We start from the raw sequence: 27,114 nt of genomic DNA, 5'->3' as shown, positions 1-27,114 counted from the left end.
AAGAAAGAACAATTTTAAGGAGAGAATTTGTAGGTATTAAAGAAAATTTTATTTTGAGAGATACTTTGCAAAGAAGTTTAGGTAGCAAACATATTCAAATTATAATTAGATTTTTCAAAAGCACTAAATTAATAAATAGAATTTGATTGTTGTAATAGTAAATAAGATTTAAAACCATGAAGAACCACACTCCATACCAGTCGGTGGCGGTAATGCACAACATGACGTTATTTGCCAACTGCCAAAAAATAACACCGAAGAAGAAGAAGACCCACGTGTGATAATGTTACGAAGTGATTTATAATAGTAAAATGGGGAAGAATAAAACAAGCAAAACCAAGGAGGCAGAAAAACAAGCGGACAAGACCGGTCACAATCTGAGGTAACTCCAGAAAGCTACGATTTAACAGAACTACGATGAGCAAGCTAGCAAGCAAACTAAGCTAATTGTTTTTAGCTATCTCAATCTACTTTGGAGTAAATTAGACACTAGTTTTTAAATCGATTGTACACGAGCGAGAACAAAATTGCAGTGCACTACCTTCCTTTAATGACTAAAATCATAAAATGTACTTCAATATTTCAGCAAGAAGAAATTTAAAGGAGATGGAAAACCTAAGAAAGCCAAACAGGAGGACCACCTTAAACACATCCCTTTCAGGCTCCGAGAGATAATGAAGAGCAAGGATAAAATGAAAACCGAATCTTTGGGGAGCAAAAAGCTAAAAAAGGGTGAGCAGTTAAAGTTTTCATACTTATTCTAATGCAGCTAACTTTTTATATATATAATTCATATGCATCTGTGTCTCTGTAGCCATCTCGCTGCAGTCTAAACCAGAAGATGCCCTGGATGGAGACATAGCTGTTCCTCGTTTCAGGAGGGGGAAGAAAGAAAGTGTTGGTGCCTATATTAGGCGCATGGAGAATGAGACAAAACATGTGCTCTTCCTCACAAAAAACCAAGTTGAGAGAAAGCCTGAGCTTGATCTGGATAAACAGGATATGCCTGCAGGCAAAGGGAAGTCAGAAAAGAAGAAAGAGTAAGTAAAATGCTGCCATTTCCTGGAAAATAAGCAAAACATCTTTTAAAGGGGGCATATCATGCTTTTTAATTCCTCCTTTTCACACTTAAATCATTTAGTTGTGATCTATATAAAGTGGAACTGTAATGCTTTGGTCTGAATTCCTTATTGTAGCTTGACAGGCTCCTCTTTTAGCCCTGTTCTATGGTGCCCCTGAGAGCAACTTTTCTTCTTCTTCTTTTAGAGTTTATCTGACAGTTGGCAAACCAACTTAGGATGCATTTACCTCCATCTATAAAATTGGAGTGTGGACACCAGAGATAGTCAGAGGGAACCTGTCTATTTATAATAATAAATTAAACGGTTAAATAACCCAGTATTTTTAAGAAATCCCATCACTTTTTAACATTTCTAGATGTATCCCCTAATACATTACCTGAAGTAAGTGCGTTTTCTTCTCTACTTAGTAGTGTTGCCAGATATTTCTGTTCTTTTGTGAACTTGTTACAGTCTAATAAAACATGTTCAACTGTTTCTGATTGACTTAACGCAACTCGTTTTGGTGTGGTCTCTTTAAATGCTACTGAGGCACATAACACCCTGCCCCCCTCAAGGTCAAAGAGTGCTGAACTTTAACACGTTCGGCCATTTTTGTAGTTTGATAACAATTATCTAGCCCTGTTTATGTAATAACACTATTCAAAACATGCAGTTCTGTCCTCAAGGAGCTAAAAGCAGCACACAGCACTAACATAAGCACAAAGCACAATGCTACTGCTCAAAACAATGGCCAGGACATCATATCAACACACAATTAATTCAGTCAGTCAGTCATTTTCTACTGCTTATTCCATAGTGGGTCGCGGGGGAGCTGGTGCCTATCTCCAGCAGTCTATGGGCGAGAGGCGGGGTATACCCTGGACAGGTCGCCAGTCCATCACAGGGCAACACACATACAACCATACACACACTCATTCATACACCTAAGGGCAATTTAGAGAGACCAGTTAACCTAACAGACATGTCTTTGGACTGTGGGAGGAAGCCGGAGTACCTGGTGAGAACCCACTCATGCACGGGGAGAACATGCAAACTCCATGCAGAAAGACACCCGGCCAGGAATCGAACCCAGGACCTTCTTGCTGCAAGGCAACAGTGCTACCAACTGTGCCACCGTGCAGCCCACACAATAAATTAATTTCTAAAATAAAATTTGCTGTCATTTTAGTGTTATTATCGCTATGCTGTGCCCATTGTTCCCATAGATAGAAGGAACTGACCCCTTAATCAGATATAGTTTTTCAGCAAGCCCTTCTTGATACTGGCGGAGGTTGCTGAAGGCACTCGTCCTTGAAGTGGGTAAATAGGAATTTCCCCACTGATGTGGGAACATTTCCATGAAAAATAAAATTTAACTAGGCACTTCGAAGAGGTTCTGATGCTGGGGGACGATTTAATGAATTGTGTGGGTTAATACACCCAACAACCGAACCGAATTTATCGTCTTTCAGCTTCGGCATACTTGAGCTTGGGCTACATTATCGCAGCGAGAAATAAAAATGGCGGATACGTAAAACTGATCAGCCAGAAGTCCATGACCTTATTTAGCTGCTCCGCAGCAAATACTGTGATGTAACAGTTGGTATTAATATGTCTTAACTGCGTACATTGTTTTTCTTTATCTTGCTGCAGGTATGCTAAAATGAGACTTAACAAGTTACAGCAGAAGAAGTTGGACAGACAAGAGGACAAAATAGAGAAAGAGTTGTTTATAGGTAAGAAATGCATGTGTTCTGTCATGGGGTACTTGTTAGTTCTGATTCAGTTCTGATAATGCAAGCATTATGGTGCCTCTAATTTATCTGCCATATCAGCTTATGTTTGGTGTTTTCTTTTCTTTCTTTTTTTAACCGTGTCCTGTCCGGCAGACTAGCGCTCAGAATTGTTGTCTGAGTGCCAAGAAAAGCCCAAATGATTTACTTTCCCAAGTTGAGCATTACAGCTAACGCTTTAAAGCTCTGTTTGATATTTATTAAAGAAACGTTATTAGAAACTGCTTTGGGGTTATTAGCAGGAAGCCTGCAAGGGCCTATTGTAATCGCAAGGTTTCTTATTATTGTTCTTTGTTTATTATTCCGTTGCGTCTTTGCAGGGCAATTTGGAGACTTTCCCAAGCCCCAAAATGCACACACTTTTACCCAAAATTGTCCCCCGCATGAAATTTTTGTTCTTTAATGTCGTCATCAGTGGACGTGGCCAAATCTCTTAGACACGCCCCCAAACGTGAGATAGGCCGAACTGTAAGTCGTAGAGATTTGCAATTTGGCACACTGGTAGTGCTCCTCAAACCAAGAAAAAATTGTCATACGTTTGGCTCTAATTTCCACATAGATCATCTGATCTGCACCAAATTCAATGTGATTGATCCTAGTCCAGTCCCCAACAGAGATCTGATGAGATATTTGGTGGGCGTGGCCTAATTCTTCCACAGCGCCCCCTACAAAACTTTAAAACAATTCAGCCCCAAGCCATGCTTTGACCAGGCATTCCGAAATATGGTACACATATGTAACTTCTCAGGACCTACAAAAAAGTATCTTGGAGCGTTGGTCCAAACCCAACAGGAAGTCGGTCATTTTGGATTGAAGTTGCCATTTTTAACCACAGCTTTGCCCTTTCTAGCCCACATATTGGAGCGAACTCCTCCTACAGCTTTTGACTTAGAGACTTAAAAATCACTCAGTAGTTCGCTTCGTTCATCCTGGTCGGTGTTTACATCCCGCCGCAAGCTAACGTGCAGGTCGCACAGCGCATGCTCGCCGACCAGATACTGAGTGTGGAGCGGACCAACCCGGACTCCTTAGTAATCGTCGTTGGTGACTTTAACAAAGGTAATCTCACCCACGAACTCCCCTAATATAGACAGTTTATAAAATGTCCGACCAGAGAGGACAACATTCTGGATCACTGTTACACCACCATCAGAGACGCTTATCACGCCGTCCCACGTGCTGCACTGGGCCAATCCTACCACATCATGGTCCACCTGATTCCTGCATACAGGCAGAAACTAAAGCTCTGCAAACCTGTTGTGAGGACGACAAGGAAGTGGAGCAGTGAGGCTGTGGAGAATCTCCAGGCGTGTTTAGGCTGTACAGACTGGGATGTGTTCAGGACTACTACCAACAGTCTGGACGAGTACACAGAGGCCGTGACTTCCTACATCAGCTTCTGTGAGGACAGCTGTGTACCATCATGCACCAGGGTGAGTTACAACAACGACAAACCCTGGTTCACAGCTAAACTCAGAAGGTTAAGACTGGATAAGGAAGAGGCCTTCAGGAGTGGGGACAAAGACATATACAGAGAGGCAAAGTACAAGTTTGGCAAGGCAGTGAAAGAGGCCAAACCACTGTACTCTGAGAAGCTCCAAAACCAGTTCTCAGCCAACGACTCTGCGTCTGTCTGGAAAGGGCTCAAGCAAATCACCAACTACAAGCCGAAAGCCCCCCACTCCATCAACGACCGATGCCTCGCCAACGACCTGAACGAGTTCTACTGCCGCTTTGATAGACAAAGGGACAGTCCTGCAACCATCTCCCACGACGCCCCCCAACAGCTGCAGCCACAATCCACCACCCCCACCTCCCCAACCTCAAGAGGGGCCTTGGCACCTCCAACCCCCACCCTGAAGTTCCCCCCCACCAGCCCCCTACCCACGCTGAGGACGGCTCTTTCCATCCAGGAGAGGGACGTCAACAAACTCATCAGGAGACAGAACCCCCGGAAAGCTGCTGGACCGGATTCTGTCTCACCAGCCAGCCTGAAGCACTGCGCTGATCAGCTGTCTCCAGTCTTCACAGACATTTTTAACACCTCACTGGAGACATGTCATGTGCCAGCCTGCTTCAAGTCCTCCACCATCGTCCCTGTTCCCAAGAAGCCAAGGACCACAGGGCTTAATGACTTCAGACCCGTCGCCCTGACCTCTGTGGTGATGAAGTCCTTTGAGCGCCTTGTGCTCTCACACCTAAAAGACATCACCGACCCCCTCCTGGACCCCCTGCAGTTTGCCTACAGAGCCAACAGGTCTGTAGATGATGCAGTCAACCTAGCCCTTCACTTCATCCTCCGGCACCTGGACTCCACAGGAACCTACGCCAGGATCCTGTTTGTGGATTTCAGCTCTGCCTTCAACACCATCGTCCCAGCTCTGCTACAGGAGAAGCTCTCCCAACTGAGTGACAGGAAGCAGCGCGTGAGGCTGGGGAAGCACGTCTCTGACTCCCTGACCATCAGCACCGGTTCCCCCCAAGGCTGTGTTCTCTCTCCTCTGCTCTTCTCCCTGTACACCAACAGCTGCACCTCCAGTCACCAGTCTGTCAAGATTCGGGGTTCTTTTTAATGACTTTGCTGCACGTAAAAACACAGGGCTTACAGACTCATACACCGCTGCTCCGGTCGCCGTCTCTACCCACCCCACACACACAATAATACCGACGTCACTCCTTCACTCTTGATTCTCAGCTACGGCAGCACACAGCGCCACCTCTGTCCGGAGGAGTAATGTCAACATCTTCCATACACACACACGAAACATACACCCCACACACTGAGCTTCTAATCACATATAGTTCAGGCAATTCCTGCAACAGTACATTCAAACGTTATACACACACAAGTGGTGTTGGACTAGGAGTAAGCACAGTACAGGTGTTTACCGCTATTACTTCGGCGACACCCCTGACTACGGTAGCCGTAATGCTGCAAGCGGTGCGGCTTTGTAGTTTACCAGTCGTACTGAAACATTTTGACAGAGCGCCGTGTACAACCAGTATGGATCAACCAATTAACCAATTGATCCATATATAAGGCGCTCCGGATTACAAGGCGCACTGTCATTTTTTGAAAAAATTAAAGGTTTTTAAGTGCGCCTTATAGTGCAGAAAATACGGTATGTTAAATTCAATTAGAAAATACCTTAGTAATCCCTAAGGGAAATTAAATGTTGTAACTCATACAGGTTTCCCAAAGCAGATCCAACCTTCTCTATCAGCTTGTCGAGCTTATTTTAAGTCGCCAGCTTTAATTTTGCTCCAGATGATAGCAGAACAGATTTAACTCTCCACAACAGACTTTTCTTGACCATCTCAGTTTTACTCAACGACTTTTGGATTAATAGTTTTTTTTTTTTTATTGAAAGTCATCTGCAGATGACTATGCAATGCGTTAAATATACAAATAGAATTTGTCAATAATAATATCGTCTAAAACCTAATCTGCAAGAGCTTGTAACGGGTTCCTTGCACAATATGAATAAAGAGATTTTTATAGAGACATGACTCATGTGACTTAGTGAGGTTGTAGACTAGAACTACTGAAATGTAAACGGATCATTTCATTCTTTACATCTTTCCATACATATTTAAAAACAGAGTCACACTGATAAGCCAGCTTCTGCCTTTTTTACTCTGCTGATAAAAAATAAAAATAAGATGAGCACTAATTATTATTTACTGTCATCCTCATCAAATATAAGTGAACTACTTGATAAAATATGTTAAACAGGTTTACCTGGTGGTTCAAAAATTCATACAGTTCAGGAAATAAATTAGTAGAATTTGATATTCGTCCTTGATTTAGAACAACTTTATATGTTCAATAGATAAAAATTGTGAGATACCGCTATGGAGGCCCTAAATAAAAAATAAAAAAAACATTTCACACTGACAAAAGTTCATTATTTAAAGGCTGTTTTAGAGTCATCTCCTAAGGACTGTTGGCATAGTTCTTCATCGGTGCTGCCAATGCAGAGACTCTGGTTCCATGTCTGTGCAGACATGCAATAAACAAGATGCAACAGTTGAGTATATTAGTGGTGCCTGTGGCTAGTTGCTGATGCAACACACTGCCATGAGTGCAAGGTGTTTCTCTTTTTGTTTGTGCATCAGAACCAAGGTATGGTACTGTCTTTGATAGAAAGTTTAGAAAGTTTTCGTTATGCTTGTTAGAATTTCTTTCTCTTCTTGATGGAGCTGCACCATGCAATGAAATGCCACCCTCATTGTAATATGTGTGCAATATCTCAGAGGCAAAGGGCTGCTCATATGCCCTCATTAATAACTGTGATTTACAACGGGCATACACCCAATTCAAAAAAAGCCTCTAGTTCTGGATTTTAAACTGGACCCCAGGTCAAGAATTCAAACTATTTGCTTTGATTTTCTTGAATATTCTAGTCCACATTATTCAAGGAATAAAAATTTATATTTTAACTGATCAGAATTTTTACAAATGTAAAAAAAATAATGCTTCAACTTCTATTTATAAGATACTTAGAGTGAATATTGCCAGTTAAAAAATAGTTTTCCCTTTTTAATGCTGGCACCAAAATTCTGCTTTGGAAGCTGTCATTCGCCTTTATTTGGTATAAGTGTAGTATTTCTTTACAGCTCACAGTCAAAATAACATTTTTGCAAACACTGGACCAACATAATAATAATAATATAGTCTTAATTAAAACACGAATAAACGTTTGCTATTTACAATAACTCAACAATACTGAGATCTTTGCAGCCAAATTTCTAAACTCAAACCAATTTACTTAACCTATTGCTAGCATTACAAAGATTACATTTAGTTTCGTAATCTGTAAAAAGATTTAGATTCTTTTGTAATGCTAAAATGCTTGTATTCAATGCAACTTCGAACCTCACGTATATACATAAAAAAATCAAGTAATTGAAGCTAAAAATGCATTAATCATTTATTTACTTGTACTGCAGTAGGGTCATCAGTAGGGGTAATTAAATAAATGTACAAACTTTTCATACTTCAAACTTGAGACTTAAACTCTAGTGTAATATTTGTAAAAGGCATATATATATAAGGCATATACACTCCTCAATAAAATAAAAGGAACACTCAAATAACACATCCTAGATCTGAATGAATGAAATATTCTCATTGAACACTTTGTTCTGTACAAAGTTGAATGTGCTGACAACAAAATCATACAAAAATTATCAATGGAAATCAAATTTATTAACCAATGGAGGCCAGGATTTGGAGTCACACACAAAATTAAAGTGGAAAAACACACTACAGGCTGATCCAACTTTGATGTAATGTCCTTAAAACAAGTCAAAATGAGGCTCAGTATTGTGTATGACCTCCCTACAACGCCTGGGCATGCTCCTGATGAGACGGCGGATGGTCTCCTGAGGGATCTCCTCCCAGACCTGGACTAAAGTATCCGCCAACTCCTGGACAGTCTGTGGTGCAACCTGACGTTGGTGGATGGAGCGAGACATGATGTCCCAGATGTGCTCAATCAGATTCAGGTCTGGGGAACGGACGGGCCGGTCCATAGCTTCAACGTCTTCATCTTGCAGGAACTGCTGACACACTCCAGCCACATGAGGTCTAGCATTGTCCTGCATTAGGAGGAACCCAGGGCCAACCGCACCAGCATATGGTCTCACAAGGGGTCTGAGGATTTCATCTTGGTACCTAATAGCAGTCAGGCTACCTCTGGCGAGCACATGGAGGACCTTGCGGCCCTCCAAAGAAATGTCACCCCACACTATTGCTGACCCACTGCCAAACCGGTCATGCTGAAGGATGTTGCAGGCAGCAGATGGCTCTCCACGGTGTCTCCAGACTCTGTCACATGTGCTTAATGTGAACCTGCTTTCATCTGTGAAGAGCACGGGGCACCAGTGGTGAATTTGCCAATCCTGGTGTTCTCTGGCAAATGCCAAGCGTCCTGCACGGTGTTGGGCTGTGAGCACAACCCCCATTTGTGGATGTCAGGCCCTCATACTATCTTCATGGAGTCGGTTTCTAATCATTTATGCTGGAGGTCATTTTGCAGGGCTCTGGTAGTGCTCCTCCTGTTCCTCCTTGCACAAAGGCGGAGGTAGCGGTCTTGCTGCTGGGTTGTTGCCCTCCTACGGCCTCCTCCACGTCTCCTGGTGTACTGGCCTGTCTCCTGGTAGCGCCTCCAGGCTCTGGACGCTACGCTGACAGACACAGCAAACCTTCTTGCCACAGCTCGCATTGATGTGCCATCCTGGATGAGCTGCACTACCTGAGCCACTTGTGTGAGTTGTAGAGTCCGTCTCATGCTACCACGAGTGTGAAAGCACCACCAACATTCAAAAGTGACCAAAACATCAGCCAGAAAGCATCGGTACTGAGAAGTGGTCTGTGGTCCCCACCTGCAGAACCACTCCTTTATTGAGTGTGTCTTGCTAATCGCCAAAGATTTCCCCCTGTTGTCTATTCCATTTGTACAACAGGATGTGAAACTGATTGTCAATCAGTGTTGCTTCCTAAGTGGACAGTTTGATTTCAAAGAAGTTTGATTTACTTGGAGTTATATTGTGTTGTTTAAGTGTTCCCTTTATTTTTTTGAGCAGTGGAGAGAGATAGATGGATAGATCTGGATGGATAGATCTAGATGGATAGATCTGGATGGATAGATCTAGATGGATAGATCTGGATGCATAGATCTGGATGGATAGATCTAGATGGATAGATCTGGGTGGATAGATCTGGATGGATAGATCTAGATGGGTAGATCTAGATGGATAGATCTAGATGGATAGATCTGGATGGATAGATCTAGATGGATAGATCTGGATGGATAGATCTAGATGGATAGATCTAGATGGATAGATCTAGATGGATAGATCTGGATGGATAGATCTAGATGGATAGATCTGGATGGATAGATCTAAATGGATAGATCTGGATGCATAGATCTAGATGGATAGATCTAGATGGATAGATCTGGATGCATAGATCTGGATGGATAGATCTAGATGGATAGATCTGGATGCATAGATCTGGATGCATAGATCTGGAGATCTGGATGGATAGATCTAGATGGATAGATCTGGATGGATAGATCTAGATGGATAGATCTAGTTGGATAGATCTGGATGGATAGATCTAGATGGAAAGATCTATATTAATCTATCAATATGCAGTATTCTTACAGTAGACTGGCCAACAGAATTGAGGATTACGACTATAATAATCTATCAAGACAAACAGTTTTATGAATTTATCTTGTTTTATTTTTCTAAACTTTAAAACAAAGCACCTATTTTCTCTTTAGTTTCTCTCAAAGCAGGTCTGAAGCCCATGTTTAAATATTTCCAGTTCAGTTATGTCATAGTTAAACCTCCTGAATGCTCAGATATAAGTGATTTTCTCCGGCATGATTCACCATAACGACTGCAGTGAAACTGACCCTTGGGTCATTTTCTTTGCCTCCTTAACAATCGCAACTCATATATTGCAACTCAGAAGTTAATTCAAATTAAAAGTTGTAGATGTGGTATCTGTTGTTTAAAACACAGAGCCGCTATCTTTTTCTTATTCATCTCCAGACTGACAAGAAGTCCCACTGAGTCCAATTAAAATGCAATATCGCAGTGGAGATCTGCAGTTGCATGTGCTGCTTCGACACACGGGCAGCAGTCACACTGCTGGGTTTTAATGTAGATAATGATGCTTTAGAACTGTGTGGTTGGTGCCCATTTAGGGATTCCCCGTATAATTCATCACGTTAAGGCAGCTTGGGGGGGGGTGCGTCCCAAGGGATTTTAGTTTGTAAATTATTAAACATGTAATATATACTATAAAAACTAATATACTCCCTATATGTTTTTGGGGGTCAAGCACGGGGAGAACATACAAACTCCACACAGAAAGAGGCGCCTAGTTAAGGTCTGTGACGTTCTCTCTGTGCAGATACAGTGTTAAACGCTGTATCACCGTGCCGCCCTTTTTTTTTCTGAAATGTCGGATATATTTTGAGGTTTGAAGGTGGTATTTTTGAACTTGGTTAAGATGGGAACTTCTTGTTTTTGTACCATTTTTCTGGTTTTCTTAAACCCACAGCGTGCCGACCCTTTTTTTTCCCAAACCGAAGGCATTCATTCTGCCTCTTTGCCTGTTTTCTCCATGGGTTTAGTATTTGGGTTGTCCAACTTCTCTGGGATAGTTTCTGTCTTTTTAATTAATTCAGAATCAAGATATGTTGAGAATGGTGGTGACCATATCCTGATTTTTCAGGTCAGTTTGCAAATGTTCCAGGTGTGAGGTGAAGCTTAAATTCCTTCTTTACATTTCCTATGGAGGAGCAATGACAGACTGAACAATTTTGCTGTTTCCTGGAATCAGTACGCAATTGGGGACAATTTACATTAGCCAATTAACCTAACCTATATGTTTTTGGGGAGTGTGGGGGGGAACCAGAGCACCTGGAGAAAACCCACTCAAGCACGGGGAGAACATACAAACTCCACACAGAAAGAGGCGCCCAGTTAAGGTCTGTGATGTTCTCTCTGTGCAGATACAGTGTTAAACGCTGCATCACCGTGCCGCCCTTTTTTTTCTGAAATGTTGGATATATTTTGAGGTTTGAAGGTGACCTTTTACATTTTTTAAATTTAGTTAAGAAGAGAACTTTTTTTAGTTTGTTACTTCATATGTGTTATTGTTTTTCTTCAATTTTTCAGGTTTCCTCAAACCCAGAGCATGCCGAATTCTTTTCCAAACCGAAGGCGTTAATTCTGTCTCTTTGCCTGCTTCCTCCATGGGTTTAGGTTCTGGGTTGTCCAACTTCTCTGGGACAGTTTCTGTCTTTTTCATTAATTGAGAATCAAGATTTGTTGAGAAGTTGCTAAATTCCCCCATAATGTCAATGTCTGTTACATTTGTAAATTCACTGAAATCTGATAGGGTTTCCACTGAGAGATTAAGATTCATCCTGCCAAGGTCAAAAATGTCTTCTCTAGGGATGGATTCTTTTTGCTGTCTTGGTTCTGTCCACCTGTCACTTTTTCTTTTCTGTTTATTAAGTTCATCTCTGTCTTCAAGCGCAGCAGAGAGCTTCGTGTTAATTCTGATTTGGTTTTCGAGCTCTGTTTTCACATGTTCCAGTTCTGGTTTTAAACCAATTTCCCTGTCAGATGATGTTTGTTGTAGGACATTGACTTTCTGTTGAAGATCATCCTTCTCTACCTGAAGGTTGTTGATAAGCTCCAGGTTCTTAATTGCTGTCTTCAAGTTTTTATTTATGTCCTTTTTAAAGGTGTCTGCTTGCTGTTTTAGTGCAGAAACATCTGTTTTATACCTAGATTGTAATTCCTGGTATAAAATCTCTATCTTGTCCATCTCGCCCTTCAAACGTTTCTCCTTCTGTTGCCAGAATGCAATCTCTTTCGACATAGTTTCTCTGAGATTGTCCTGCTCAGTTCTCATGGTGTTGATAAGTGTCAGGTCCTTCTTTGCTGTCTCCAAATGACCTTTTTTCTCCTGAATTATCTGCAGCTGAAGATTTTCTACCTGTTTTCTCAGCTCAGAATTATCATTCTCGGGCTCTTCGGATTTCTGTTGCAGAATCTCGATATGTTCTAACATTGTTTTCTGAAGATGCACCTTCTCATCTCTCAGTTTGTTGATAAGCTGGCGGTCCTTATTTGCTTTCTGTGAATTAGCTTTTTTCTCACGATCTAAATGTTTCTGATATGTGTCTACTTGCTGTTTCAGTGCAGAAACCTCTTTTTCATACTTACAGTTGAGTTCCTGGTATGAAACTTTGATCTGGTCCAGTTCTCTCTGGAAACCATTTTCCCTCTCTTGCAGGAAGGCGATCACTTTTGACATGTTTTCTTTGAGATCGTCCTGCTCAGTTCTCATGCTGTTCAGAAGTGTCAGGTCCGTCTTTGCTGTCTTCAAATGAGCTTTTTTCTCCTGAATTATCTGCTGCTGAAAGTTTTTGACCTGTTGTCTCAGTGCAGAATTATCTTTTTCATTTTGGTCCAAATGGTTCTCAGTCTCTTCGAGTTGCCGTTGCAGAATCTCGATCTTTTCTGACATTGTGCTGTAGAGATATGTGTTGTCATGTCTCAATTTCTTAATAAGGTGGACGTCTTTCATTGCTCTATGTGAATGAGCTGTTTTCTCGTGATTTAACTCTTTCTGATATGTTTCAACTTCCTCTTTTAGTTTGGCAACATCTCTTTCATATACGCCAAGCAATTCTTGGTGAAAATCTTTGACCTGCTCTAGTTCACTTTCCAAATATTCCTCCTTCTCTTTCAGAAATACGATCTCTTGTGACATTTTTTGATGGAGATCGTCCTTCGCAGCTCTCAGCTTCTCAAGGAGCTGTGGATCCTCACCGATCTTCTCTTCACAAAACGTCTGCACCTGGGCATGCTGCCTCCCTGCAGCATCGACTTCACATTTTGAGCAAAGCTCCTTGTAGGAAGTCTTGAGTTTGTCCAGTTCTTCTTGAAGGACATTATTTTTCTCTTTTTCTGCCTGGATTTGTGAAGTAAAAGCTTCCTGGTTGAGGATGAGGGCCACCTTTATTTCTTCAAAGTCTTTTTGCAACAACTTTTTCTTCTTGTATTTCATGTCATTGTGCACCTTGGAAGCAATGACCGCAGGGTCAAGGGTTGCTGGATCACTAAATCTATCTATTCTCTCAAGTTTGCTCTTTGTCTCTTTTTCCTTGTTGATATACATTTCTTTGAGACTTTTCTGCCTTCTCCACTGGAATTGTGTCTCTGCCAGCTCTGTTTGCAGGTAGGCTACCTTTTGGTTCTCTTTAAACCATTTTTCTCTCTCCATTTCCAAAAGAGCGTTCAGTCTCTGGATTTCCCCTTGGAAGAAATTCACAGGTGGAGGATGACACTGGGCGTGCGGATTGTGTTGATTTCCCCATTCCTCCTGGGGTCCTATATTTTCATTGCGGTATCTCTGCATTTGATGAGACATTTTTCCACAAATGCGGTTGTGAACAACACATAAGTATGTTACATAAACTGAGCCGATGACGTCACAAAGACACCCTCATGAGTGACATCATATAATTTTTCCTTTGGTCTCATTAAACCGGTTCTAGGATTCCACCAGCTATTATTTTTAATTTTGTTTATATTCAAATTAATCTCTCATTCACTTGGGCTGTATTATTTAATCAGAATCCTGTATAACGTATTTTTGAATTAAATTGAATTTATTTTGTTGTTTTTGTGTCTATAATCAGAGTGTATAATGGGAAAACAGAGTTGGAAAGTGTCAGGTTTAAACAACCTACAATACTTAAAAAGAAGAGAGAGAGACAAAGTATTAGTTATTTTACTCGCACGAGGAGAACGGTCAGAGATGTGTTCAGTTACAAGTCTCCCAACTGCTCTGAAACCCATCCAACCGCTTCCTCTTTTTATTGTCTTTTGGGGGTCCCTAGTTTACAAAAACATTAATCTCTAAAGGATGGGAAAACAACAGCTGCATCGTAAACAGGTCATAAACATCTTTATCCATTAAAAACACATTCCCACAGTCCTCTTTCAGCTTCCAGGGTCAGTTGCCCTTTTGTTCAGTGCACTCAGCCTCTCTTTATGACCTCCTCAACTGGACTGCTTCCTTTCCCGCAAGCTCAGCTCCATTTATGATCTTTGCCTGCAGACAACTCATCAGATCATTTACTCACATACATCTTGAATGATTATAAGATCAAATAGTTATGTTAAAAATAGGAGAAACTATAAGACAAATCTTTATTCAATTATTCCAACATTTCTTCCCTGTTTGTCTTATATTTGCTCATATTCTCATATCACTTAAACAGCCACTTCTCTCAGATTTTTAACTGTAAGTTTATCTTCATGAGTACAAAGACAAGTGGTACTTACTGACATTTAAATCACAGAATCATATAAAAATGGATCTGGATACAGGCCAGAAAAGTGGTCAGTCCCATCCTCGTCATCTTCGTCATCCTGATGTTTAAATAACGGATAGAGTTGTGTAACTCTGTTTTCCATAGGAGAAATAGCTGTGGTGATGAAACGGTTAAGCAGAGAACGAAGGCAGGGAATACAACAACATCCACACAATGTCAAAATTGCAGCAAACACTGCAAAGGAAATTATTACTGATGATACTAAAATTTTATACTTCCCAAACATATCCAGCCAGGAGTCCCACATCGAGGTGTCTACTCCATAATGCTCTTTCATTTTGCCATTTAGAGATCTCAAACCTTCTATGGCTTTCATTTGGCTGCCATCAGCCAGCAGCAGTGTTGTTAGGTGTGAATGTGCAACATTTTTCTCCGAAAATGGCACAAACTTCTCCTTTTTCAGCTAGCAACATGTCCAAAGCAATTCTATTCTGGAATGCCATCAGGGAAGTTGAAGCCAATTAGTCATGGACAGTTTCAAACCTGCTTTGTGTCCAATTTCCTAGTTTTTGTACATTGCAATGGATATAATTGATCCTGTCTACGTTTTTGTTCATCGTACACCACCAACAGATACTTGATTCAAATCTTGCAGCTACTTGATCAGTTAATTTATATTCATCTGTAGCATCTATGTATGTAGAGTCTCCCTCAGTCTGCCAAGCTGCTTCTCTGCACTTCCAATCACACCAATCATGTGGATTTAACACTAGATAGTCCATCTGTTACATCATCTACTGACATAGACTATAACCATAAAGTAATTAGAGCACAGAGTCCTGTTACTTTTGAAGGTAATCAATCAAACAACCTGTCGTCATCACACCACCACCAAATGTCTCCTCTAGACACTGGTTTAAAACACTTATTTACTTTTACAATTGTAATACACCATACTGCAATGAGATTTCCCAATTTATTACCTCTCTCTGTCATATTTATACATGTATAGTTTCCAGTGGTGACTCGCTTATGGAAAACTGATTTATCCTTATCTCCTCTAATTACAGGAAAAACAGAATCCTTGTGCTGACACATTTCATTAGGATTAGTTTGATTCATTACTTCCATCACACAGAGTTGTGGTATCACAGCTGGAATTATTTGTAACAAAAACCTAGGACCCATATATACAACACAATCTCTTTTAGTCCTGTTAGCCGCTTGCTCTACCATCAATAATCAGTTATTATTTGTTCCTGATATTCCAGTAATAGCCTGGAACTTAGTCATCTGTGGTTAACTTTCCTAACATAATTTTTACTCTCTTCGCTTTGTTACCTGGATTGCATTATCAGCTTTATGGAACTTAAACAACTTCTTTTGATAACTAGCATAAGCAGTGGTGCCCCACTCTGGTGTCCAATTGTTTCCTTCATCAGCTACCATCATGGACCATGAGGTGTCTCTTCTATCATTAGTTAAGTACCATTTATAACTTCTATAATCCTGTCCTTTCCTTCCTCATTTAGTCAAGCTAATGAGTGGGATCAGCACCACAGCTATGGTTTTAGATTTCACGCACACTTGAATACCATAAGTATAAGAAGTTTGTTTATTGCACATAGTTAGGTTATCTTGCCTACCTTGATTTAGCGCTACTTGTTTCATATAACTCATAGCAGATGTTGTTACATTCTGATTCATCTTGACTGGTTCCCAGAAATACCACAAAAATAAAAATCAATATAAGAAAAAAATATAAACACCCAGCATCGGAAAGCATTGTTCATCCATCTAGAAATCATTTTGGCTGAAATTTTGACTCCTCTAAGTGGTTCCAGTGTCTTAATTGTCTTCACTGACTTTCGGATCTCTCCAGACTCTAAATGTCTGGGTCCACCCTATTATCAGTCTATAAATCACTTCCCCTAACGGAGCTTTCAACCGAAATGATCTTTTTACAATGTGTAAGGTGAATCTAGGTTGATCTCTCAGTTATTTTTACTGCCCTTGCAGTGGTTAATAATACCTAATATGGATCCTCCCACTTAGGTGAACTACCAATACTTTTATACTCCTTATTAACACCCAGTCTCCTGGTTTCACTAGTTAGTTTTCCTGCTGGGAAATAGAACATTCCTCATAGCTTAAATTTATTTCTGTTGCTTTTCTAACATACTCCTCATATAATCAACTAGGTTAGCTTCATCATCTAACTCCCACTGATTTTTTTAACTGTGGTAATCTGTATGGTCTTCCAAATAACATTTCATAGGGTGTTAGCCCTGAGGTGCTTGTACTGTTTAGTTGGAAATAGTTCTATCCATTTAAAAATGCATCTATAATGACTAAACATAACTTTTTCCCTTCACTGTGGTTTAACTCAATAAAATCCATATTAATTGTTTGAAAAGGGTATCTTAGTTTTGAAAATTGTCCCCTTTGTGGTCTTAAATTCCCTTGTGGATAATGTTTTACACATGCTAAACATGTTTTACAAACATTTTTTTTAATAAGAATTTAGAATTTAATCAATATGTTATATAATATTAATATATCTGTCCTACTATCCCCCCCTGTTGAGACATTATGTAACACGATGGCTCAAATATTGCTGCCCATTTATAGGTTCTTTGGTAGGACAGGTGTATTATCTGGTCAAATATAGTTTTCATCTTTTAATGCAGCTCCATGTTTTTTCCACATTTCTATCTCCTGTAGTGAGCTTTGTTGTTGCATCTTTTCTAACACTATATTCATTGTCACCAATACATATCCTGTTTGTGTCTTCTCCCTCTCTCATCTTTTTAGAGAAATCTTTCACATAAACTATTTCGTGATCCTGCTAATCACTTCTGTGTATTTACATCACTCTCACATAATATGGTTGCACACACGCAACACTATCTAGTTTTGAAAAGAAATAGGCTATTATTTTCATTTTATCTCCATGTTGTTGAACCAAAACTGAAGCCATAAAATGTCCCTTGCAATCTACCATCTGAACAAACGGTTTACTATAATCTGGTAATGCTAAAGCAGTACTGGAAACTAGAACTTGTTTTATGTTGGTAAATGCTTCTTCAGCTTCTACACTCCATCTTAGTTCAGACGTCATTTTCAGCTCTTCCTCATACATTAATTTGTTTAATGGAGCTACTATTTCTGCATAATTTGGCACCCAGTTTCTACAATAATTAGTTAGTCCAAGGAAGGACATCATTTGCTTTTTTGTTACTGGTTTTAGAACTTGTAATATTGCAGTCTTTCTTTCTTCTACAATTGTGCGTCCCCAAGCGCTAAGATTGTAGCCTAGGTATTTAACCTCATTTTTACACAACTGAAGTTTCTTTTTCTGACTTCGTGTCCCTCTTCTGCTAAATGTTTTAACAATGCTATGGTGTCATTTCTACAGGTCTCCTCATCAGGAGAGGCTAGTAGCACATCATCAACATATAATCAACCCTGACTACCTCCTGGAGGGTCAAACTTGGCCATACTTGCACTCATTACCTGAAAGTATATTGTTGGAATTTCACAGTAGCCTTGAAATAGTCTGGTATAAGTACCATATTTTCCGCACTATAAGGCGCACTTAAAAACCTTTAATTGTTTCAAAAAATGACAGTGCGCCTTGTAATCTGGAGCGCCTTATATATGGATCAATTGGTTAATTGGTTGATCCATACTGGTTGTACACGGCGCTCTGTCAAAATGTTTCAGTACGACTGGTAAACTACAAAGCCGCACCGCTTGCAGCATTACGGCTACCGTAGTCAGGGGCGTCGCCGAAGTAATAGCGGTAAACACCTGTACTGTGCTTACTCCTAGTCCAACACCACTTGTGTGTGTATAACGTTTGAATGTACTGTTGCAGGAATTGCCTGAACTATATGTGATTAGAAGCTCAGTGTGTGGGGTGTATGTTTCGTGTGTGTGTATGGAAGATGTTGACATTACTCCTCCGGACAGAGGTGGCGCTGTGTGCTACCGTAGCTGAGAATCAAGAGTGAAGGAGTGACGTCGGTATTATTGTGTGTGTGGGGTGGGTAGAGACGGCGACCGGAGCAGCGGTGTATGAGTCTGTAAGCCCTGTGTTTTTACGTGCTGCAAAGTCATTAAAAAGAACCCCGAATCTCGTCAACAACTCAGTGTTTTGATGCTGTTTCTTCATGCTCAACTCAGCAACGTATGAGTGAGGGAGTTAACCCCGAGGAAACTAGTAACTTCGGCCCTGGAGAAAGCGTCTCCCCTGTGTCATCAGACTACGGTCAGGGGACAGAAACAGGAAAGGTTAACAGTACTAACGTTTGATTTAGTGCATCAAACTGTTTCTTTTACGTGTTTACTGAATCAGGGAAAAGTTCCCTTTCACGTTTTAACTAACGTTTGATTTCAACTTCAACTTCATAGACTCCAATGCATTCCTAACGTGCGGTTGGCTCTATTCAATAGAATTCTATGTAGAGGAGACCTTGCCATGAGAGTGAATGGAGTTATCAGAACGCTGGTTTGTAGTGTATTAATAAAGTTTGACTGACTGACGTATCTGACTGTTTTGTTGACATTCTCTTTAGCACAGCTCCATCTAGTGGATGCATAACGCAACCCCAGTCAAACTTTTGACTGCAGTAACTTCTATTCTATGCGCCTTATAGTCCGGTGCGCCCTATATATGAAAAAAGTTCTAAAATAGGCCATTCATTGAAGGTGCGCCTTATAATCCGGTGCGCCTTATAGTGCGGAAAATACGGTATATCTTTGTCCCTCAAAGGTAAATGCAAACCAGAACTTCCTATCTTTCCTGTTGATGGAGCTTGTTTTTTAACCGGAAAAATGGGGGTGTTACATGGTGAATCCTCGCATTTTATTATCACCCCTGCAGTTATTAAATCCTTTATTACTGGTTTTATTCCTTCACGAGCATCATATTTCAAAGGGTATTGTTTTACTCTGGGCCTGTATTCTGTTTTTGCTCTAATCTGAACAGGTAATGCTCCTTTACTAAACCCACATCAGTAGGGTCTTTTGACCATAACTTATCAGGGACTTAATTCAAAAACTGTTCCTCCTGTTCGGTAAGGAATATTTAGGCCCGAGCAGCAAAGCAGCTGCGAAGGCCTATTGTAATCGCTCTGTTTATTATTATTCTGGCGACAAATGAATCGCCTATTTGGCGGCTTTAACATATCCAAAAACTCACCAAACTTTACCCAAAACTGTCCCCCTAGTTAAATTTTAAGTCTTTAATGTCGCCATAAGTGGGCGTGGCCAAACCACTTAGCCACGCCCCCAAACGTGAGATAGCCCGAACCGTAAGTCGTACAGATCTGAAAGTTGGCACACTGCTAGAGCTCCTCAAACCAAGATAAAAAGTCTCTTGGGGGTATGCCCTAAAACACAAAGGAAGTCCGCCATTTTGGGTCAAAGGCCAATTTTTGCCCATTTTTCACTTTTACTCACCTCAAACTTTAACGAACTCCTCCTAGGGATTTTGAGCTATCAGCTTCATATTTGGTCAATGTGGAGTTGAGGCACGGGGGATTAAAATTGTGACTTTTCATGTATGTTGAAGGGGCGTGGCCAGGGTATGAACCTGGCGTTCGCGCCAAAAGTGAAAAATTGCAATAACTTTACCAAAAAAATGACAAATCACACCAAAGTTGGTATGAAGGACGACCTTCGGGTTCCCGACGATCCTATGGGGTCATATGCTGACATCATCAAAGCCACGCCCCCTCAGAACCGGAAGTCACTTTTTTCAATTGGAAAGGTGCCTCTATGACCCTCTTGACCCGATCCACTTGAAAGTGTGTCAGAAGACAGATAACTAGTGGGTCTAACTTCGTTTGAAGCACAGTGACTTTTCATAAAAGGGCGTGGCCGTGGTGGCGCGGCGAAGTTGGATGTCACGCCATGGCCATACGTTTGGCTTTAATCTCCACATACATCATCTGATCTGCACCAAATTCCATGTGATTGAACCTACTCCAGTCCCCAACAGAGATCTGATGACATATTTGGTGGGCGTGGCCTAATTCATACACAGCGCCCCCTAGAAAATTTTAAAAAATCAGCCCCAAGCCATGCTTTGACCGAGGATTCTGAAATTTCGTACACATATGTAACTTCTCAGGACCTACAAAAACGTCTATTGGAGCATTGGTCCAACCCCCACAGGAAGTCGGCCATTTTGGATTGAAGTTGCCATTTTTACCCTGTTTTGGGCGTTTCTAGCCCGCATATTTGAGCGAACTCATCGTACAGCTTTTGACTTACAGACTTCAAAATCACTCAGTATACTCTTAAGGGATTGGGGATCAAAAGTTATCAAAAGCTTTTTGATACATGATAGCGTGTGGGCGTGGCCATGACTCAAAATATGACTTCTCACCATAAAAGACAAAATTGATATAGCTCCTACAAGGAAAGTCACAGACACATGCAACTTTTTGGGATTGATCTGCCTCTGTGCTTGAACAATATTCACTGGTCAGATGCTGACATCATCGAAGACCCGCCCCCTGATAACAGGAAGTGTCACGTTTTCCTTTACAGAGTCAATGTTTGATGTTCTTTACCTAATCAACGTGAAAATGTCCCAAGTAACAGATAACATGATGGTCATAGACAGTCGCCAGTACTGACTGCTTTAGTTGGAGGGTGTATGATGGCGTGGCGAATTCTGATGTCACGCCACAGCCATACGTTTGGCTCTAAATTTCACATGGATTATCTGATTCACTCCAAAATAAATATGGCTGATATTTCTCAGTCCCCAAACACCTCTATTGGATTACATTTAAATCTGGATCAACAGCACCCCCTAGGACACTTCAAGGGCTATATCTCCCTCATACATCATCAGATCCACTTGAAATGTAGTATACATGATCATGACTTAATGATGGACATGTTGACACAGTCAATTGATGATGTTGTTTTAGCCCCACCCACAAACAAACAAGTGAGTTCAGCTTCCATCTGGAAGGTCCGATTTACTCCAAATTTTGAATGCTTTTTGCCAGACTCAAACTCTGCATGACCGAAGATCATTTGACATTTTGCCCACGGTGCCACCTACTGGAGTGAAGCGGTGTCATTGTGTGTGGCGTGTAGGAGGCGATGCCAGGGTCCCGCGGTGGCTGCACTGGCCAAGCAGCGCTTGGCTGCGAGGGCCGCACAATGCTGCTTGCAGCTTTAATTTGTATTGTATTGCACCGACTACGCCAAAACAAATTCCTTGTATGTCCTAAAACGTACTTGGCAATAAAGCTTTTCTTATTCTGATACTCTTAAGGCAATGGGGATCAAAGGTTATCAAACGTTTTTGATACATGAAAGCGTGTGGGCGGGGCCAAGCCTCATAATATGACTTCTCGCCATGAAAAACGAAATTCATATAGCTCCTACAAGGAAAGTCACAGAGACCTGAAACCTTCTATCTGTCTCTGGACCTGAACAATATTCACTGATCAGATCCTGACATCATCAAAGCCCCACCCCCTGAGATCAGGAAGTACCATGTTTTCCTTTAGATAGTCCATTTTTGATGTCCTTCACCTAATCAATCTGAAACTGTCCCAAGTGACGGATAACATGATGGTCCAATACAGTCTCCAGTACTGACTGGTTTGGCTGGAGGGTGTGGCTGTGGCGGCGTGGCAAATTCTGATGTCACGCCACAGCCATGCGTTTGGCTGTAAATTACACATGCATGGTCCGATTCACTCCAAAATAAATATGGTTGATCTTTCTCAGCCCCCAAACAGCTTTATTGGATTACATTGGAATTTGGATCAACAGCGCCCCCTACGACATTTCAAGTGCTCTATCTCTGTCATACATCATCGAATCAACTTCAAATGTAGTATACATCATCAGGGATCAATGCTGAACATGTTGACACAGTCAATTGATGACATAATTTTAGCCCCGCCCACTAATAAACAAGTGAGTGCAGCTTCCATCTGGAAGGTCTGATTTTCCCCAAATTTTAAATGCTTCTCACCAGACCAGAACTCTGCATGTCCGAAGATCATATGAAATGTCGCCCACAGTGCCACCTAGTGGCGGCGTGTGGAATCGAACGGCGGTCACGTTGGTGGCGTGTAGGTGGCAATGCCAAGCTCCTGCGATCGCTGCACAGGCCAAGTTGCACTGAGCGTCGAGGGCCTTCAATGCTGCTTGCAGCTTTAATTTCAATTGTTACTGACACGGAGACAGAAATGAAAAGGAAAAAAAAGAGAAGCACGAAAGAGAGAGTGGTGGGGCAAAAAAGGAAAAGGGGAGAGAAGGAGAAAAGAATGGAGGAAAGAAAGAAGGATGAAGAGAATACAAGATAACGCCCTGCTTGCTTATACACCTGCAGAAACATACATATTAACAGCTTTTTTACCAAATAGTGCTCGGTACTTATCAATGCAAGATGTAATTAGTGGTAAATGTGGCTCAGTATAGAACATTTGTGTATCTATTAACACCTGAATCTAAACACCTGTGGGTCTGAGTGTACGCTTGTGTGTACAATGTTTGTCCATAAAAATATGCAATAGAGTGTGAGGAGCCCCAGACCTGCGCCGTTGGACCTGGCACAGATTTGCAGGAGATCTGACCCACAGACATCCAAAGGCCCCCTAGAGCACAGGAACCCCGGGAGAACCACCGCAGGGACTAACGTAACCCCCCAGAGAAGAGCAAGGGGGAGTCCCAGGGGAACCACCTTTTGCACCTACTTTTATAGGTACCGACCGAAGTCTGTTGGTACTACTGAGTACCGATTCACGTAAAATCAAATACCATGTTTCTGTACCTAAACGCATCATCGTGACACTGAGGGAGTGGTACAGTGGGCGGTTTTCCATGCCGGACATGAACACAGCATTACACGCACAAGAGGGTAATGATGTCAGTAGCCGCTGGTGCCGTCAAAAAAGCATGTCTGACAGAAAGCGCTTGAAAGTATGGCTCCACTTTTCAAAATGCGATGCAGATTACGCTCGCTGTAATATTTGTGACAAGAAGTGCAAGACCAGCGATGGGAATACTTCTAATCTGAGGAAGCCCCTGATTAAGCAAATTTTTTCAAGAGTTGAAGAAGGCGCAATTTTTGATGGCCTCAGATCCACGGTTACAACTCCTGCATTTGGCAGCGTTTGCACACCTGCATCCACTAACGTCTCATCGTCTGCAGCCAGCAACATGGAAGAAGAAATGTTTGAAACAACTGCGATGTTACAATACAATCAGCTGGAGGTTGTTCTGATAGATTCGTTAAAGTTTATATGTTGAGAAATAAATGGGTTAAACTGAAAGATTTTGAGATTTTATTATTAAACAAAGTACCAAAAACTGGTACTGTTGAATACCGGTATCGATTCCCAGGTATCGGGTATCAGAACCGTATCAGCTCAAATGTGAAAGGTACCCATCTTTAGTATAAATACAAAAATTCATTGTAAGAAAAAAGTAAAAAGAAAATTGCTGTTTTTTGTTGAAAAGTATTATTTTTTGATTAATCAGTGAAAATGAAAAAATGTCGATAGATTAATCAAGTTTAAAAAAGTCCTTAGTGGCAGTCCTAGTACAGATGATAAAGCCCAAACATTTGAAAAAATTCAAAGTAACCATTTAGATTTTAGCATCAGAATTAAATCTAAAAACAATTTTTTTTTTATATCTGCAACCTGTGAAACTTTATATGCATAAATAATTTGCTTCTTTTTGTAGATAATGTTCCATTTGGAGAAGTTTCTATGGCCCCACCATCACTATGCACCAAACCAAAGAAAGCTCCAATTAAAACTGAGGTATTCGTCCTTTGCATTGAGCACCTGCTGTTTTTGCTTTCACTGCTTGTGTAAGTCGTTAATTCAGGTTTTCCTCTTCTACCTTAATCATAAAGAAGGCATCAAGGGAACTACTTCTCAACTCTCTGCTGGGCCACACCGTAGCCTCCAGAGCCAAGCCCTCCATGGCCAGACAGAGACTGATGGAGGAGGAGAGGCAGCGAGCGGTGGAGGCCTATCGCCTGCTGAAGAAACAGAAACAGCAGGAGCAACAGACCAGATCTGCCAACCTGGGAAAACTCTTGAATCTTCAGTGATGTCTCATGCCACTCAAATCAGTATAATTACCCATCTCCAGTTGGTCTGATGGACTATAATATGCCTTGATATGCAGACTGATAGAATGATCTTCAGCAGACCGTTTATGTAATTTTAGAGCTAACATGTCAGGTCTTTTCACCTTTCAAGGGAATGAGGCTTGATTTCCATCAATTGTACACCACATGTTTAAATAGCATTGACCTGCTATTTTCTTAATCATATGTTTAGTTTATGGAAGGACACTCATAAAGGAGAGACAGATCATGTAGAATGGCTGTAAAACATCTAAGCAAGTAATCTTGTTGGATTTCTCAATGGGTTAGCTGTGTTGGATGTTTACTAATAAATGCTTATTTGCATGCTCAATGCCTGTCAGTGTCTGTGCAAATTTACCATGCAAATGCTCCATTTTCAGGTAAACCCAGCGGCGTAATGTGTGATGTAATGGATTCATAAATCAAATTTTTTATTTTGGTTTTATTATCCAGAAAATTATTATCTTTTGGTTTTAGTAGACTGTTCTGGTAGTCACTAACCTTGACTCACTGTTGATTTAGTAGATAGGAATAAATTTGGATGTAAAATATCCTTTACCCATTCTTTTAGTTTCGTCAGATAATCTACACCAGGAAATGCTTACGCTGCGTTTCAGAAATGTTCTTACCCTTTGAATGGTTTACATTTGGTTTTATTGCAAACACACATGTCATATTGGGGTTTTATGTGAAAGACCAAAGCAAAGTAGTGCTTCATTTTAGAATCTGATGTTCACAGCCTCCAAGGCTCGAGTTATTTGTGAAGAAAAAAGGGAACAAATTTGGCAACTAGATAAGCAAAGCTGATAGAGACATACCCTATAGGGTGTGCAGTTGTAATCGCAGTTAAATTAACCCATTGCGTAAATGGAAATGCACTCCAATTTGATTTATTTATATTTCTTTATTTTTAAATTCTCCTTTTTCTTTATATTAGTCGTACTTTAACGAGCTCATCTCCTTTCCAGGCTGATTGCTAGGGGGTTGCTGTTTTGTTAGTTTATTAGCAATCTGTCGACCTTCTGAAAATCACGTTTTTTTTCTCAGTAATCAAAAAAAGGCTTTCTGATTTAGACAAAAACAATAAAATCACATTAGCCTTTGAAAATATGGAGCACCTGCCAGGCTGGTGCAGCTAACAAATGTTGTAATCCTTTAAAGACTTACTGACATCAACAAGACCTTTGTTTAAATATTGGCCTCTGCACAAATCTAGCATTTGTTTAGAGCTTACCATTTAAAGCATCCTGGATTTAAAAAGCAAACCATGGGTTGATGCTATTTACACAACAGCAACAGTGTTGCCAGGTTATGCAGCAGATCTTGCTTTTCTCTAGGTCGAGACTTGTTTTTTAATATTGTTCCTCTGTTGTCACAGTGATTAGGATATGCACGGCAGGTGCATGTAATAAGAGTGCTGACTCCCTCAAGCTGAGCACATCCACCTCTGCTCCTGTGTGTTAGATAGCTGCTTGTGCTTTCAGGGAGTTTACAGTTGCTGCTTGTACAGTTTTGGACTCCCAACTTGCGTCACTGGCCAGGTACAAAACACACCTACCACACCCAGAAACACCCTTCTACTGTTTCATGCCTAAAGCATTTTGAGACACACTGCCGTGTTTTTCACTAATCAAAATTGAAGAGACACAGAAACTGTATAATGTGAAATGGTTTTTGGAAACCTGAAAAAAACTGTTTTGTGTTTATTATCAGGTTGTTTTGGAAAATGGATGGTGCCTCTTTGCATATTTATAGACCCTTTGCACAACTGACATTTGGTTACGTTATGGGAAAGGTGTAGTGACTGTTTTCCAAATGAGGAAAAAGCTGAACAGTCGTGTGTATTGGCTGTCTGTCACTATTCACTAACTGACAAAGAGGATCAAACCAATTCTTAAAGGGATAGGTTGGAGTTTTGTGACAACTAAGGAATCTAAGCATGGGCTGATAGATAACTTCAATTAAAAATACAACTTTCCACTATCATGGTACTCACACAAACGTTTTAGGTATAACTGTATAACCTGTTCTAACTGAATTTATCTGAAACAGAAAAGCAACACTTATTCCTATTATTATTGTACCAGATTATTACATTTATAGTTATGTTATTAAAAATCTACTAAATCCAATTGCTGTTTTCAAGTAAACATGCTTATTTTGCACACTGTTATCGTTTTACAGCAGTGCCAATATTTATCTTTAATTTTAGCCATCTGACTGGCAGTGAG

The 27,114-nt window shown here is 40.8% G+C and overlaps 1 protein-coding gene across 1 annotated transcript; it reads left to right on the top strand.

Moving 5' to 3' along the window:
* Positions 1-222: 222 nt before the first annotated feature.
* On the top strand, positions 223-25,214 carry LOC124863478 (coiled-coil domain-containing protein 137-like). Its single transcript, XM_047357864.1, has 6 exons — positions 223-382; positions 587-732; positions 815-1,040; positions 2,715-2,797; positions 24,469-24,548; positions 24,644-25,214. Exons 1-6 carry the CDS (start codon positions 312-314, stop codon positions 24,842-24,844), a joined length of 807 nt encoding a protein of 268 aa, XP_047213820.1. The 5' UTR covers positions 223-311; the 3' UTR covers positions 24,845-25,214.
* Positions 25,215-27,114: the final 1,900 nt, after the last annotated feature.

Source organism: Girardinichthys multiradiatus, chromosome X (genome assembly GCF_021462225.1).
Source record: "Girardinichthys multiradiatus isolate DD_20200921_A chromosome X, DD_fGirMul_XY1, whole genome shotgun sequence".
Classification (NCBI taxonomy): domain Eukaryota; kingdom Metazoa; phylum Chordata; class Actinopteri; order Cyprinodontiformes; family Goodeidae; genus Girardinichthys; species Girardinichthys multiradiatus.
The sequence above is the reverse complement of the archived record's forward strand: the minus strand, read 5'-3'. Positions and strand labels throughout refer to the sequence as shown.